Below are 14,848 nucleotides of genomic sequence, written 5' to 3'. Positions count from 1 at the left end.
AGGGACTCGCGCCCTGCCGCACCACTCGGGACTTAGTACGTGCGCATTACTTGTGAGTTTCCGCCCAATCAGAAACAGGAACCCACCGAAACTATCATTTCCGGTAAGCACCTGCGTCAAGTGGTAGGTGAGGACGCCGTGGCGCCTCTCTAGCCACTCGTCACAGAGGGGACTTACCGCTGCGATGACAGCGAGCCCAGCCCTTGGTTGCGATACTAGGATGCCCTACTGCTACTAGAACAACAGTCATTCAGTAATAAACACCTGTGCAGTGCCGCACTCCGCCCGCCCCCGCCCCCGCCGCCGCCGCCCCCGCCATCTCCGCCGCCGACAGCGTACAATTGAACTTCTGCTCCCAAAATTCCTGCAATATTGTGACAGTATATAAAATCTTTATTATTTTACAAAGTACATAAGTGGTTATAATAAATTACAAAAGTGTATTATGACTTTTTCAGGAACACTCAAGTATAAGAGATATTCAAATTGGTGCATTGCATGTAGGTGCCTACTGTCGTTAGTATTGATTTAAATACTTTAGTTTATAGACTTGTTGCTAGGCTCCTATTGATAGTAGCGTGCGTGATGTTATACAGCCATAGAAGAATCATGTACTGAGTGAAAAAGTTCTATTTCTATTGTATTTGAATTTATGAATTATAAGTGAAGACCTGGAACCAAGGATTTCTTGAGTTGTTGAGCGGCGTGAGTGCGAGGTAGTGTCTGTCGAAGTGATTGAGGTACGGCGAGCGGATGCGCAGCGTGAGCGCGTGCAGCGCGGCGTGCTCCAAGCCGTCGACCACATCGCGGCGGTCCGCCCAGCCGTCGCTGGCCACGAGGCGCAGGCGGCGCGGCGCGCGCGCCAGCCCGGCCAGCAGCGCGCGCGCCGTGCGGCCCTCGCACCAGCACACGGCCACGCGCGGGCCGCGCGCCAGCCGCGCCAGCGCCGCGTCCACGGCCGCGGCCGACGGCGCCGCGCGCAGCGCCACCTCGCGCGCCACGCACACGCCGCCGCGCGCCGCCTCCTCGCGGAACGCCGCCATGCCGCTCTGCCCATAGCTCTCTGCCAATGTATGAAGTCACGACTAGAGAGAGCCAGGTTGTAATAAATGAGCTCGTGTATGCGCATCAAATACTCGATGTCACGTAATGTGTTTCAGTATAAGTTGTTTGTTCCAGATGGGTTACTCCATTTTGTGTGACACTGTAGGTATTCACTGGGATCTTCCTCAAAGTGGGTTGGCAATAAGTAAGTCAATCAATTAATTAGTGCAATTGACGATTGGTAAATATCGTTGCAATAATGTATGCGTCCACTTTGCTTCTTATTAAGGTGTGTTCTCGTCTCCTGAAGGTGCCTGAAGGCCGAGAGTAGATTTTTATTATCAGCGAAATTTTTGTTTCCTCTCGGCCCTTCAATGCAGTTGTTTTAAAAATAGTTCCAACATACTATTGCTATTCAAAATACCCTCCGTATAATTTGTGTGTGGTTTAACTTCATACATTATTTGGTCATGGTCTACTTGCAAATACCTATTTTTAGGGGCCGAGGGCCCGAGAGTGGACTAATCGACTAATGTTAAACAGTATGCATATACAATGTTACCCACTGATGTTGCTTTGTAGCAACTTCACAAAAGTTAATTGTGACATTGTTGTCAGAACGAGTCATTCGAGATGTACTACTGTAGCTGATAGACCACTCCGCGTCCCCGCGCGCACTCACCGTCCGTGTGCAGCGCGTGCACGTAGGTCCAGTTGTGCGCGCGCAGCAGCGCCACCAGCAGCCTCGCCTGGTGCTTGTCGGACGGCACCACGCGGAAGAACGTGGAGAAGCGAGCGCGGTCCGACAGCTCGCGCGCCGTCGCCGAGTACGACACCTGCCACACGCGCGAGCTCACTATAGGCGCCAGGCGGCGGGCAGGTAGTGGGGGGCGCCGGGCCTACCTGCGGGATGGAGAACAGCTGCAGCAAGTTTTGCACCTGAACAGCCGCGGAGCTGGCGCCAGGGCCCAGCACTGCCACCAACGGAGTCGCGGGCGCACGCCCCAGCTCACTTGTCTGTAAGCAAAATACGCCGAGTGATGAATATACAGCATGGAGATCATTCATATGATTTACGTCGCTCCAACAACAGCGGAACGAATGATGCTTCTGACGTCGCTCCAGCAACAGCGGAACGAATGATGCTTCTGACGTCGCTCCAACAACAGCGGAACGAATGATGCTTCTGACGTCGCTCCAGCAACAGCGGAACGAATGATGCTTCTGACGTCGCTCCAGCAACAGCCGAACGAATGATGCTTCTGACGTCGCTCCAACAACAGCCGAACGAATGATGCTTCTGACGTCGCTCCAACAACAGCCGAACAAATGATGCTTCTGACGTCGCTCCAGCAACAGCCGAACGAATGATGCTTCTGACGTCGCTCCAACAACAGCCGAACAAATGATGCTTCTGACGTCGCTCCAGCAACAGCCGAACGAATGATGCTTCTGACGTCGCTCCAGCAACAGCCGAACGAATGATGCTTCTGACGTCGCTCCAACAACAGCCGAACGAATGATGCTTCTGACGTCGCTCCAACAACAGCGGAACGAATGATGCTTCTGACGTTCGTTCGATGGTTGCGTGCGATAATTTTATATATTACAGGTATTGCACGTGTGTGAGGGGATGGCTAAATGTATAATTGTCCTTTAGACAAACCGCAACACATTGTATACGGGTGAAACATACTTACAGCTTACGTTGCCCGAATTGTATAAAACAAGGGCCTTCCGATAGTGGAATAAACTCCCTGCCGAGGTTTTCCCAATACGCTACAAGGGTAAAGTTAAGGGTAGGGTTCTTAAAGAAGGGGGTAGTAGTGTAGTTTCAATTGATGTAATTAGTTGCACAGGGCTGTCGCCGGGTCTGACGTTATTCTGCAAGCCGTTGTCGAGGGAGTACTAGAGCCAGGAGTGGCGGCGCGAGCTCGGCGCGGTGCTCGAGGGCCCTCGCCGTCACTCCGCTGTCATGTCGCCCCAGACACACGCCTCGTTGTCGCCCCAGCACTACTGGTCTGTATGTTCCCGCGTAGCACGTATATGTCGCCGTGGCCCGGGGATTAATACGCCCGCTTCTCATGCATGAGAGTGCGGTTTCGAAACCTACCAATGGCAAGTACCAGTAAAAGTCGGACACTCTCGCCTCGCCCCAGGCGGGAGAAGTCCTTGTATGATTTTACCCTCTCAAATATAGGCATAGAGGGTAGAGACGCAGTTATAGTGCGAAAGATTGAAAGTTTGTGTGTATGTTTGTTGGGTACTCAATCACGTCCACACGGCTGAAGGGACCGGGATGAAATTTGGGAAAGGGGTAGATATAGTCTGGAATAACACATAGGATATTTTTTAACCCCAGAAGCGCGGGCGAAGTCGCTGGCAAGCGTTATAAATAATATAGTAGGTCTATCACCCAATACAATTATTTATTTAAGAATTGCATTGGGTGATAGACCTCACGTAACTGTTTGAGGACATAATGAATGAGTAAGTCTCACGAATGTTATACTACTTAAAACTTGTTCAGGTTTATTATACGAAGATCAAAGATAGGTAGCTGTAACTGTTACGGCTAGTGGGAGGCCAAACTATCTGAACCAGATTGAAATATTAAGATCAAAGGTACACCGGGGCAATCTAATCGGTTTGTCGCCATTATTAAATCTACTTCGAAGGAGTCAGACAAAGAAAAACATCTTAGCACTATATGTATAAACTTAGTAAAAATGTAAATACATGGCACAGTACAGACCGTCGAGCACAGGCCGGCTTTACCGCTGGACAGAGATCGCCGGCGGAGCGCCTGCGACGGGGCAATAGCATCGCGCACCAGGTCAATGGTCTGTCGCAGCGCCGTGGGAGCTGCCCAGCACGAGTCACGTAAGTCGGCGCCGAGACGCAGCCACGGCAGTAGCCGGGGGTCTGCGTTTATGGCATCCAGAGCCATCAACGTCGCCTCTACGCGCTGGATGCCATAGTGCTCGCGGACGACTCCGCAGGCCGCGCCCGCACGCGCTTCCGTCGGCGCGCCGTGTACGGCGAATAGAGCACCGAAGCGTACGGCGCCGCGTACCCGCGCACTCTCGCTGGCAGCCGGCGCCGCGCGCGCGACCAGCCACGCGGCTGCCACAACAAGCGCGTGCCTCGCGTGCATCTCGTCGCTTTACTGTGCTTACTGCACAGTTACCACCATTGGCACGTCTCCTTGGACTTGCGCAATACGCTATGCGCTTCAAATTGGTCGCATGTAGTTTGTCGAGTTTAAAAGAAAGAAAGAAAGCCGACGAGTTGGGAAATATTTATGACACATTGATGATTATCAAAATGTTTGGCTACTTCCTGAAGTAATAGAAAGCTGCGAGGAGACCGGCAAACTTCCATAGTAGGTCTCGAGAGAAATGAAATACTGCGGGTTTACAAGAACTAATATCAGTATTCAGTCCTGTGTGGTTGGAGTTCTGTCAGAACTCGGTGGATGACAATTATTTCAGGTAGTAGTCAATAAATCCTCCCAACACTTGTTATGACAGATTATAAGTTTTAGTGATTGTAGTGATTTGAGTTAAAGGTGTTGAATGTAGAATTAATTTTCCATAGCCACGTCCTACTATTTGTGACCAACAAACCTTAAAATATTTGACACATGTCAATAGTGATATTAATATCAAAATTATGTATTTATAGTATTTTATGTTTCAGGTATAGTATCATTGTATTAATATGGGCCTTCGTTGCCTGATGTAAACCAATAAATAAAAAAATACGGTCTGTCTGTCTAGGTTAGGTTAGGTTAGGTTATTTTTTTCTTTATACAGCAAGAGGAGAAATCCTAGTAGTCTACCTAATAGTAAATGACATCCGTCCTCAATGACATCTGTCAATAATGACATCTGTCGACAATGACATCTGTCGTCAATAACTTCTGACAACAATGACAACTGTCAACAAAAACTCCTGTCATAATTGACATCTGTCAACAAGAACTTCTGTCATCAATGACATCTGTCATCAATGACATCTGTCATCAATGACATCTGTCACCAATGACATCTGTCAACAAGAACTTCTGTCACCAATGACATCTGTCAAAATTGACATCTGTCAAAATTTACATCTGTCAACAAGAACTTCTGTCGTCAATGACATCTGTCGTCAATGACATCTGTCAACAAAAACATCTATCACCGATGACATCTGTCACCAATGACATCTGTCACCAATTACATCTGTCAACAAGAACTTCTGTCACCAATGACATCTGTCAACAATGACAACTGTCAACAAAAACTCCTGTCATCAATGACATCTGTTAAAAAGAACTTCTGTCATCACGAACTTCTGTCACCAATGACATCTGTCACCAATGACATCTGTCATCACGAACTTCTGTCACCAATGACATCTGTCAATAATGACATCTGTCACCAATGACATCTGTCAATAATGACATCTGTCGCCAATGACATCTGTCAACAAGAACTTCTGTCAATAATGACATCTGTCAACAAGAACTTCTGTCATCAATGACATCTGTCAAAAATGACATCTGTCCTATATGACATCAGTCAATACTGACATCTGTCACTAATGACATCTGTCAAAAATGACATCTGTCCTCAATGACATTTGTCATCAAGAACTTCTGTCACCAATGACATCTGTCATCACGAACTTCTGTCACCAATGACATCTGTCAAAAATGACATCTGTTCTCAATGACATCGGTCATCAATGACAACTGTCGTCAATGACATCTGTCAACAAGAACTTCTGTCAACAATGACATCTGTCAATAATGACATTTGTCATCAATGACATCTGTCAATAATGACATCTGTCACCAATTACATCTGTCAACAAGAACTTCTGTCACCAATGACATCTGTCAATAATGACATCTGTCAAAAATGACATCTATCAACAAGAACTTCTGTCATCAATGACATCTGTCAAAAATGACATCTGTCCTATATGACATCTGTCACCAATAACATCTGTCAACAAGAACTTATGTCACCAATGACAACTGTCACCAATGACATCTGTCATCAATGACATCTGTCAATAATGACATCTGTCACCAATGACATCTGTCAATAATGACATCTGTCAACAAGAACTTCTGTCACCAATGACATCTGTTACTAATGACACTTGTCATCAATGACATCTGTCGTCAATCACATCTGTCATCACGAACTTCTGTGACCAATGACATCTATCATCAATGAAATCTGTCATCAATGACATCTGTCAAAATTGACATCCGTCATTAATGACAACTGTCATCAAGAACTTCTGTCACCAATGACAACTTTAACAAATGTCACCTGTCACCAATGACATCTGTCAAAATTGACATCTGTCATCAATGACAACTGTCCTCACGAACTTCTGTCACCAATGACATCTGTCACCAATGACATCTGTTATCACGACCTTCTGTCACCAATGACATCTGTCACCAATGACATCTGTCACCAATGACATCTGTCACCAATGACATCTGTCAACAAGAACTTTTGTCACCAATGACATCTGTCAAAATTGACATCTGTCATTGTGACATCTATCATCAATGAAATCTGTCACCAATGACATCTGTCATCAATGAAATCTGTCATCAATGACATCTGTCGTCAATGACATCTGTCAACAATGACATCTGTCAATAATGACATTTGTCAATAATGAAACGCTTGAACGACACGCGGGAAACTAAACTTTTATTGCACAGATACAAAATAGCTCACATGTTATATTATAGATGGCGCCACTAGTTCACAAACTGATATTGTCGATACAAAGAATAACAGTCATTAATGAAATCTGTCATCAATGACATCTGTCGTCAATAACATCTTTCACCAATGACATCTGTCATCACGTCACCAATGACATCTGTCATCATCTGTCACTAATGACATCTGTCAACAATGAAACGCTTGAACGACACGCGGGAAACTAAACTTTTATTGCACAGATACAAAATAGCTCACATGTTATATTATAGATGGCGCCACTAGTTCACAAACTGATATTGTCGATACAAAGAATAACAGTCATTAATGAAATCTGTCATCAATGACATCTGTCGTCAATAACATCTGTCACCAATGACGTCTGTCATCACGAACTTCTGTCACCAATGACATCTGTCATCACGAACTTCTGTCACCAATGACATCTGTCATCACGAACTTCTGTCACCAATGACATCTGTCAATAATGACATCTGTCAAAAATTACATCTGTCAACAAGAACTTCTGTCATCAATGACATCTGTCAAAAATGACATCTGTCAACAATGACATCTGTCAAAATTGACATCTGTCAAAATTGACATCTGTCATCAATGACATCTGTCAACAAGACATTCAGTCACCAACGACATCTGTCAAAATTGACTCTGTCACCAATGACATCTGTCATCACGACATTCTGTCACCAATGACATCTGTCATCACTAACTTCTGTCATCAATGACATCTGTCAAAATTGACATCTGTTATCAATGACATCTGTCAATAATGACATCTATCGACAATGACATCTGTCAACAAGAACTTCTGTCAATAATGACATCTGTCAATAATGACATCTGTCAAAAATTACATCTGTCATCAATGACATCTGTCATCAATGACATCTGTCAAAAATGTCACCTGTCACCAATGACCTCTGTCATCAATGACATCTGTCGTCAATGACAACTGTCGTCAATGACATCTGTCAACAATGACATCTTTCAATAATGACATCTGTCAAAACTTACATCTGTGACCAATGACATCTATCATCAATGAAATCTGTCATCACGAACTTCTGTCAATAATGACATTTGTCACTAATGACATATGTCAAAAATGACATCTGTCACCAATGACATCTGTCAACAAGAACTTCTGTCACCAATGACATCTATCATCAATGACATCTGTCATCAATGACATCTGTCAAAAATGACATGTGTCACCAATGACATCTGTCGACAAGAACATCTGTCACCAATGACATCTGTCAAAATTGACATTTGTCATTGTGACAACTGTCATTGTGACAACTGTTGTCAATGAAATCTGTCAATAATGACATTTGTCAATAATGACATTTGTCATCGATGACAACTGTCATCACGACCTTCTGTCACCAATGACATCTGTCACAATTGACATCTGTCATCAATGACAACTGTCATCACGAACTTCTGTCACCAATGACATCTGTCATCAATGACATCTGTCAACAAGAACTTCTGTCACCAATGACATCTGTCAACAAGAACTTCTGTCACCAATGACATCTGTCAAAATTGACATCTGTCAAAATTGACATCTGTCATCAATGACATCTGTCATCAATGACATCTGTCGTCAATGACATCTGTCACCAATGACATCTTTCATCACAAACTTCTGTCACCAATGACATCTGTCACTAATGACATCTGTCAAAACCTACATCTGTGACCAATGACAACTGTCAACAGGAACTTCTGTCATCATTGACATCTGTCACCAATGACATCTGTCAACAAGTACTTCTGTCACCAATTTCATCTGTCAACAAGAACTTCTGTCATAATGACATCTGTCATCACGAACTTCTGTCACCAATGACAACTGTCACCAATGACATCTGTCAATTATGACATCTGTCACCAATGACTTCTGTCAACACGAACTTCTGTCACCAATGACAACTGTCAAAAATGTCACCTGTCACCAATGACCTCTTCTGTCAGAACTCGGTGGATGACAATTATTTCAGGTAGTAGTCAATAAATCCTCCCAACACTTGTGTACAATATCAGTACAAGGTGCTTTGAAGCCAGGGATACTCGAATGAAACGACGTACCTCAGAGCGAGACAAATTTATTGCTGTCAAACCTAGTACCCTAATGTTTTGCCGGTAACGAAACCATATCGCCATCTAACTCGATCCTAACGCCATCTATCGAGCTATCCGGTACTACATTTTTACAAATATTGATTTCGGTTATGGGATAGCGTGAGGATCGAGTACACCTCTTTTATTATTATTTCTACATTTAACATTCCGCCCACCAAAAGGAATATTTTCCTTTTCCTACCGCCCACCATGAACAAACTCAGCAACAACAAGAACAATGGACTGTATATAGAAATAGATTATTACAAATATAGAACAGGTAATGGACGGCTTCTCTACATCGAATTACAATATAGTGGACAGATACGGCTTCATTCAAACTTAACAACTACAACAAATTCTTATAATTTAACAAAGTACTTAAAATACAAAAGAAGTCGGTTAACAACAAACCGTTTCATGACAAATTGGAGTTCGGTTAAACTCGATCAAAAAGGAAAACACAACGTAATCCGTTAATGATGTACAAGGTATAACACATAGTTAACAATTGGTTACAACATAAGAACATACATTAAAACAATATATCTATCACAAATAAATATAAGCTAACAGATTTCAATTTTGTTTTCTAACATAACTCGAATTATTCAGTCGCGGGAAGAAAACACAATTTTGAAATTGGACGTTTAATCTCAGTACCCTTGCAACGAACAGTGACAACGCGTGTCAAGTTATCTTTACCCGGATGCAACTGCGTAATTCTACCATATGACCACTTGGCTGGAGGTAAGTTATCTTCTTTTATTAGAACTACATCACCTACCTTACAGTCAGATGTACGTATATTCCATTTGTGCCTTTGGAAGAAGTTTGTCAAATATTCCTGTTTCCACCTACGCCAGAAGTGCTGCACCATACGTTGTACCAATTGCCACCTGCGGAGAGTACTAACTGTGGCATTTTCATAATTGTAGTCGGGAGCCACTACCAATGGCTGACCCACTAAGAAATGCCCAGGAGTTAGTGGTACAGGATCCTCTGGATCACTACTACCCTGAGACAAGGGCCTAGAGTTTAGGCACGCCTCAATTTGAGACAGGACCGTGGACAATTCTTCGAAAGTTAACGTAGAATCACCTATGACGCGCCTCAGATGGTGTTTTACACTTTTAACCCCTGCTTCCCACAGTTCACCGAAATTTGGAGCATGGGGAGGGATAAAGTGCCATTCCGTTTGAGAGGTTGCAAGAGCAGCTGCAATGTCTTTAAACATTGAACTCTCCTGGTTGAACAGGATCTGTAACTCCTTGGCAGCGCCCACAAAATTGGTGCCATTATCGCTCCATATATGACGACACTGTCCGCGCCGGGATATAAACCGTTTGAAAGCTGCTAGGAAACCCTCAGTGGTTAAATCTGAAACTGCCTCGATGTGTACTGCGCGCGTGGCCATGCACACAAATAAGCAGATATAACCTTTATACGACCGCTGTCCACGACCCTTAGACACTCTCATGTTAATGGGGCCCGCGTAATCGACACCAGAGTTGAGAAATGGTTTGCTGGGTGTCACTCTGCAAGCTGGAAGCTCTCCCATAAACTGTTGTTTTGTGGTCGCCGCATATCGAATACAAGGAGCACAACGACGTATATGAGCTCGTACGATATATTTTACCCGGCTGATCCAGTACTTGGTGCGTATAAAATTGAGTACTAGTTGCTGTCCTCCATGAAAAGTCTTTTCATGAGCGTCGGCGACAATTAACTTGGCCAAACTTGAATCATGAGGAATAACTACTGGATGCTTTGTGTCGTCGAGTAGTGGAGAGTATCGCAGCCTTCCTCCAACGCGCAATATCTCAGATTGGTCAATAAATACATTTAATTTATATAAAGGACTCGTTTTTTCTAATGAAACTTTATTTTTCAGGGCCATCAATTCTGCATGAAACCATTGCTGTTGGCTTTGCCGGATACACACATTCAAAGCTTCGCGAATTTCGGATGCTGACAGGTAAGCTGCTACTTTACTGTTCTCCTTACGAGCTCTTGTTGATTGCAAAAACCTTTTACAGTACGCAACAACCCTTACTAGACGTGTAAGTGATGAATACCTAGTTCCCCAAATGACTTCAAAATCCGGTACCAAGTTGGTAGTGTGAACCTTAACAGGGTTTTTCTCCTCGTTTGTGCGTATTGCGCTAGGTCTGGTGTACTCTATCTGATCATTTCTTAACCAACCTGGTCCTCGTTTCCATAAATCGTCATTAAGTAAAACTGCTGGAGATACCCCACGAGAAGCGATATTATTATCTGCTGGATTTTCTTTAGATTTAACATAAGCCCACTGCGTGTTGTCCAGCAAACTAAGGATCTCGGAAGTGCGATTGGCTACGTAAGTTTTCCAACGGCTTGGATGATCATTTAACCAGGCCAAAACCACCGATGAATCGGTCCACGCATGTATATTAGCCTTTGGAATGTTCATAACTTCAGCTACTTCTATCAATAATTTTGCTACTAGAACAGAACCACACAATTCCAAGCGTGGAATGGATATCTGCTTGATAGGAGCTACCTTCGTTTTTGCGGTGATGAGGTGCGAGTGAATTTGCGCCCTAGCGTTAACAATGCGACAATACACCACAGCCGCATAAGCTGTATTTGATGCATCGCTAAAACCATGTAGCTCTATAGTAATATCATCTCCCCCTTGCCTATCCATCTGGGAATATGAAAATCCACCAGTTTCTCTAATTCTGTTCTGTAATATCTCCACTCTTGTGCGAGATCTGGTGGCAGTTCATCATCCCAACCTATGCCACTAATCCATAGCTTCTGTATGAAAACCTTAGAAGTTATGATGCACGGAGCTATCCATCCTAATGGATCATAAAGTCGTGATATTTCTGATATGACCGTTCTTTTTGTTTCAGGTGCAGCCGGAGGTGACATCTTCACAGAATAATCAAATTCATCCGTGTTCCTGTTCCAGGTAAGGCCCAGAATCTTAGTTACTTTATCAGTTTTGATTTCCAAGTCTCTTCCAAAACTTTCTTTTAAGCTTTCCAACAAGGACATTCTATTGCTTGTCCACTTTTGCAATTGGAACCCCCCTTTCTCTAATAAATTATTCATTTCACTATAAATCCTTTTCACTTCTGTTTCAGATGTGCATCCAGTCATCAAATCATCCATGTAGAAGTCTGACGTCACTCTTTCAGCAGCCAATGGATATATACTACCTTCCTCGCGCGCAACTTGATGTAACGACTTAACAGCCAAGTAAGGGGCGCACGATGTGCCAAAGGTGACAGTCAGAAGTCGAAAGTCCTCTATCTCTTTGTCAGGATCCTCTCTCCAGACAATTCTTTGGAAATCTGCATCCGATCGAGCGACTTTAATTTGGCGATACATTTTTATTATGTCTGCTACCAGACAAATCGGATGTTGTCGCCATCTCATGACAATATGTCTTAAATCAGCCTGAAGAGTGGGTCCTACCATTAAGGTGTCATTTAAGGAAACTCCGTTTGTCCCCTTACACGACGCGTCATAAACCACTCTTACCTTAGTAGTCAGTTTATCTTGTCTAACCACTGCGTGGTGAGGCAAATAAACCGCATCACTTTTATTTCTTTCAGCCTCGTCGGTAATTTTCTCCATATGGCCCAGCAATAAATACTCGTTTATCACATCAGTATACTGTTGTTTTAATTCATGATCCCTACCCAACTTCCTTTCTAAACCTAGCAATCTTTTTACCGCAATATTTTTAGACTGACCGTATTTACAAGGTGGATCTTCTGAACGAAAAGGTAATTTTACGACATAACGCCCATTTTCATCTCTTTCCGTGGATTGTGCATAAAACTCTTCGCAGGCCTGTTCTTCAGGCGTAAAAAGCCTTTTCGTTAAAGTAGTTTCAGAGTCTAACTCCCATAAACGTTTTAACATATCGTTCTCTTCAATTTGAGTGTGCATAGCGATCACAGTATTATGGGAAGTTAGCAACTTATTTGCTTTACTAACATGGCCTGACACAATCCAACCTAAATGCGTGTCTTGTGCAACCGGAGAGCCTGCTGGGCTCTTGATCAGACCTTCCTTTAAAATACGACCATATGTTTCAGCTCCTAATAAAATGTCGATTTTATTAGGACAGTTGAACTTTGGGTCTGCTAGACTTATACTGTGGATTTCTGGCCAATCCTCAAGTTCAAAATATGTATCTGGCATAACTGAGGTCAGTGAGCTAAGTACATGCGCAGTAACCTTCACGGTAAAAGAGGGATCATGCAACGATTGTATATTAATATTCACTACATGTTTAGAAACGATGTTGCCATGACCACCTCCTATACCTGCAATAGTAGTCTTAGAAACTACTCTCTTTAAGCGAAGTAATTGCGCTGCTGCCTCTGTTATGAAGGATGCTTGGGATCCTTGATCCAATAAAGCTCTCAAGATTTGAGAGGACCCAATTTGTGATTCGGCCTTCACCAAAGCCGTGGCTAACAAGACTTGACCCTGCGCTTGTCCATTCACAAAATGAGTTGCTATGTTTGCACTAACATCATGTACTGGCTCTGAAGTACGTTCAGGTGAGGTGACAGGCTCCACTGACGTAGAAGCCTCACTACCACTAGCTCCAACAGGGTTCTTAGGATGCAACAACGTATGATGCTTCCTCTGACATATACGGCATTTTGAAAGAACACGACAAAATTTGGAAGTATGATGACTTCCCAGACAATTAAAACAGACACCTAAAGACTGTGAAATGGCACGACGATCGTCAATATCTAGTTGACAAAACTTCTTACAACTGCTGAGCTTATGGCTCTCGGAACAATGTGGACATGAAACATTAGTAGTACCATGCATTACTTTAGTGTGAGATGTAGGATTATTATCGCCTCTTGCCCTATGTTTAGGCTCAACGCATTCTAGGGCACGAAAACGCGTCTCTAAAAACTCGCAAAACTGTTTAAATGAAGGTAGATCATCGGAGGATTTACTAACATGCAGTTCCCACTGCTTCCTAGATTCTACGTCCAACTTCAAGCTTGCGACATAAACAATAATCACATCCCACGAACTAACATCTATTCCAATATTGGTAAGTTCATGCAAACAATCACTTGTAACATCAAGCAAATCTTTAAGTGCCTTTGATGATTCATTTCCAATATTACGCTGGCCAAATAGTCGGTTTAAAATACATGTGGACATAAATTTCTTATTGTTAAACCTATGTTCTAACATTTCCCAACATTTCTTATAGTTAAGTTCAGTAATAGGAACATGTCTTATAAGCTGTTCTGCTTCACCTGACAACTGAGTTTTCAAATATGTAGTGTAGACGTTGCACGTCGTCAAGTTTTTTATTATTATGGACTAATGATAGGAACAAGTCTCGGAACGATGACCACTCTGTATATTTTCCGCTAAAAGTGGGTAAAACTATTTTTGGCAATCGTACTACAGTGTCAGATGAAGCATCACAAACTTCTTTATTGGAACTGTGAACCTTTAATTGAGACAGAGCATTTTTTAATTCGACTTTATAAGTTAAATACGTTTCGTAAACCTTTTCATAAATGTCTTCCTGAAAGAATTCGTAGAGTTCTTCACCTTCACATTCTCCTACTACTCCTTCGTATTTTACAGTAAAATTCTTGAATTGAGTCTCTAACATCTCTAGACGCGTATCCACATAATTGTAATTCATCCGGTCTTTCGGAGACTTTTTAAAGTTTATTAAGCCCTTCTCAATCTGTCCTTTGACATCCTTCAACTTTCTCAATTCCCTTTCCATGTTGTCTTCCAACTATGTTATTGCAAGTGTCAACCAATGTGATTTTTTTCTAAGTCCAGTGAAGGATAAATTCACTAAGTCCCAACAAGAGAGAAATTTTCTAAGTCCGAAATGGCGTAATTTT

The 14,848-nt window shown here is 43.0% G+C and overlaps 2 protein-coding genes across 2 annotated transcripts; both read right to left on the bottom strand.

Annotated features, from left to right (window-relative positions):
* Positions 1–622: 622 nt before the first annotated feature.
* Positions 623–4,894, bottom strand: LOC118276036 (metabotropic glutamate receptor 5). The gene is made up of 4 exons (XM_035594165.2): positions 3,800–4,894; positions 1,948–2,061; positions 1,727–1,880; positions 623–1,063 (listed from the first exon to the last, which is right to left on the bottom strand). Exons 1-4 carry the CDS (start codon positions 4,199–4,201, stop codon positions 651–653), a joined length of 1,083 nt encoding a protein of 360 aa, XP_035450058.2. The 5' UTR covers positions 4,202–4,894; the 3' UTR covers positions 623–650.
* A 4,243-nt stretch (positions 4,895–9,137) lies between these two features.
* On the bottom strand, positions 9,138–14,171 carry LOC126912915 (uncharacterized). Its single transcript, XM_050707343.1, has 3 exons — positions 11,621–14,171; positions 9,727–11,561; positions 9,138–9,182 (listed from the first exon to the last, which is right to left on the bottom strand). The coding sequence occupies exons 1-3, from the start codon at positions 14,169–14,171 to the stop codon at positions 9,138–9,140; spliced, it is 4,431 nt and encodes a 1,476-aa protein (XP_050563300.1).
* Between the last annotated feature and the right edge of the window lie 677 nt (positions 14,172–14,848).

Source organism: Spodoptera frugiperda, chromosome 31 (genome assembly GCF_023101765.2).
Source record: "Spodoptera frugiperda isolate SF20-4 chromosome 31, AGI-APGP_CSIRO_Sfru_2.0, whole genome shotgun sequence".
Taxonomy (NCBI): domain Eukaryota; kingdom Metazoa; phylum Arthropoda; class Insecta; order Lepidoptera; family Noctuidae; genus Spodoptera; species Spodoptera frugiperda.
This window is presented reverse-complemented; position numbering and strand designations above follow the sequence as displayed.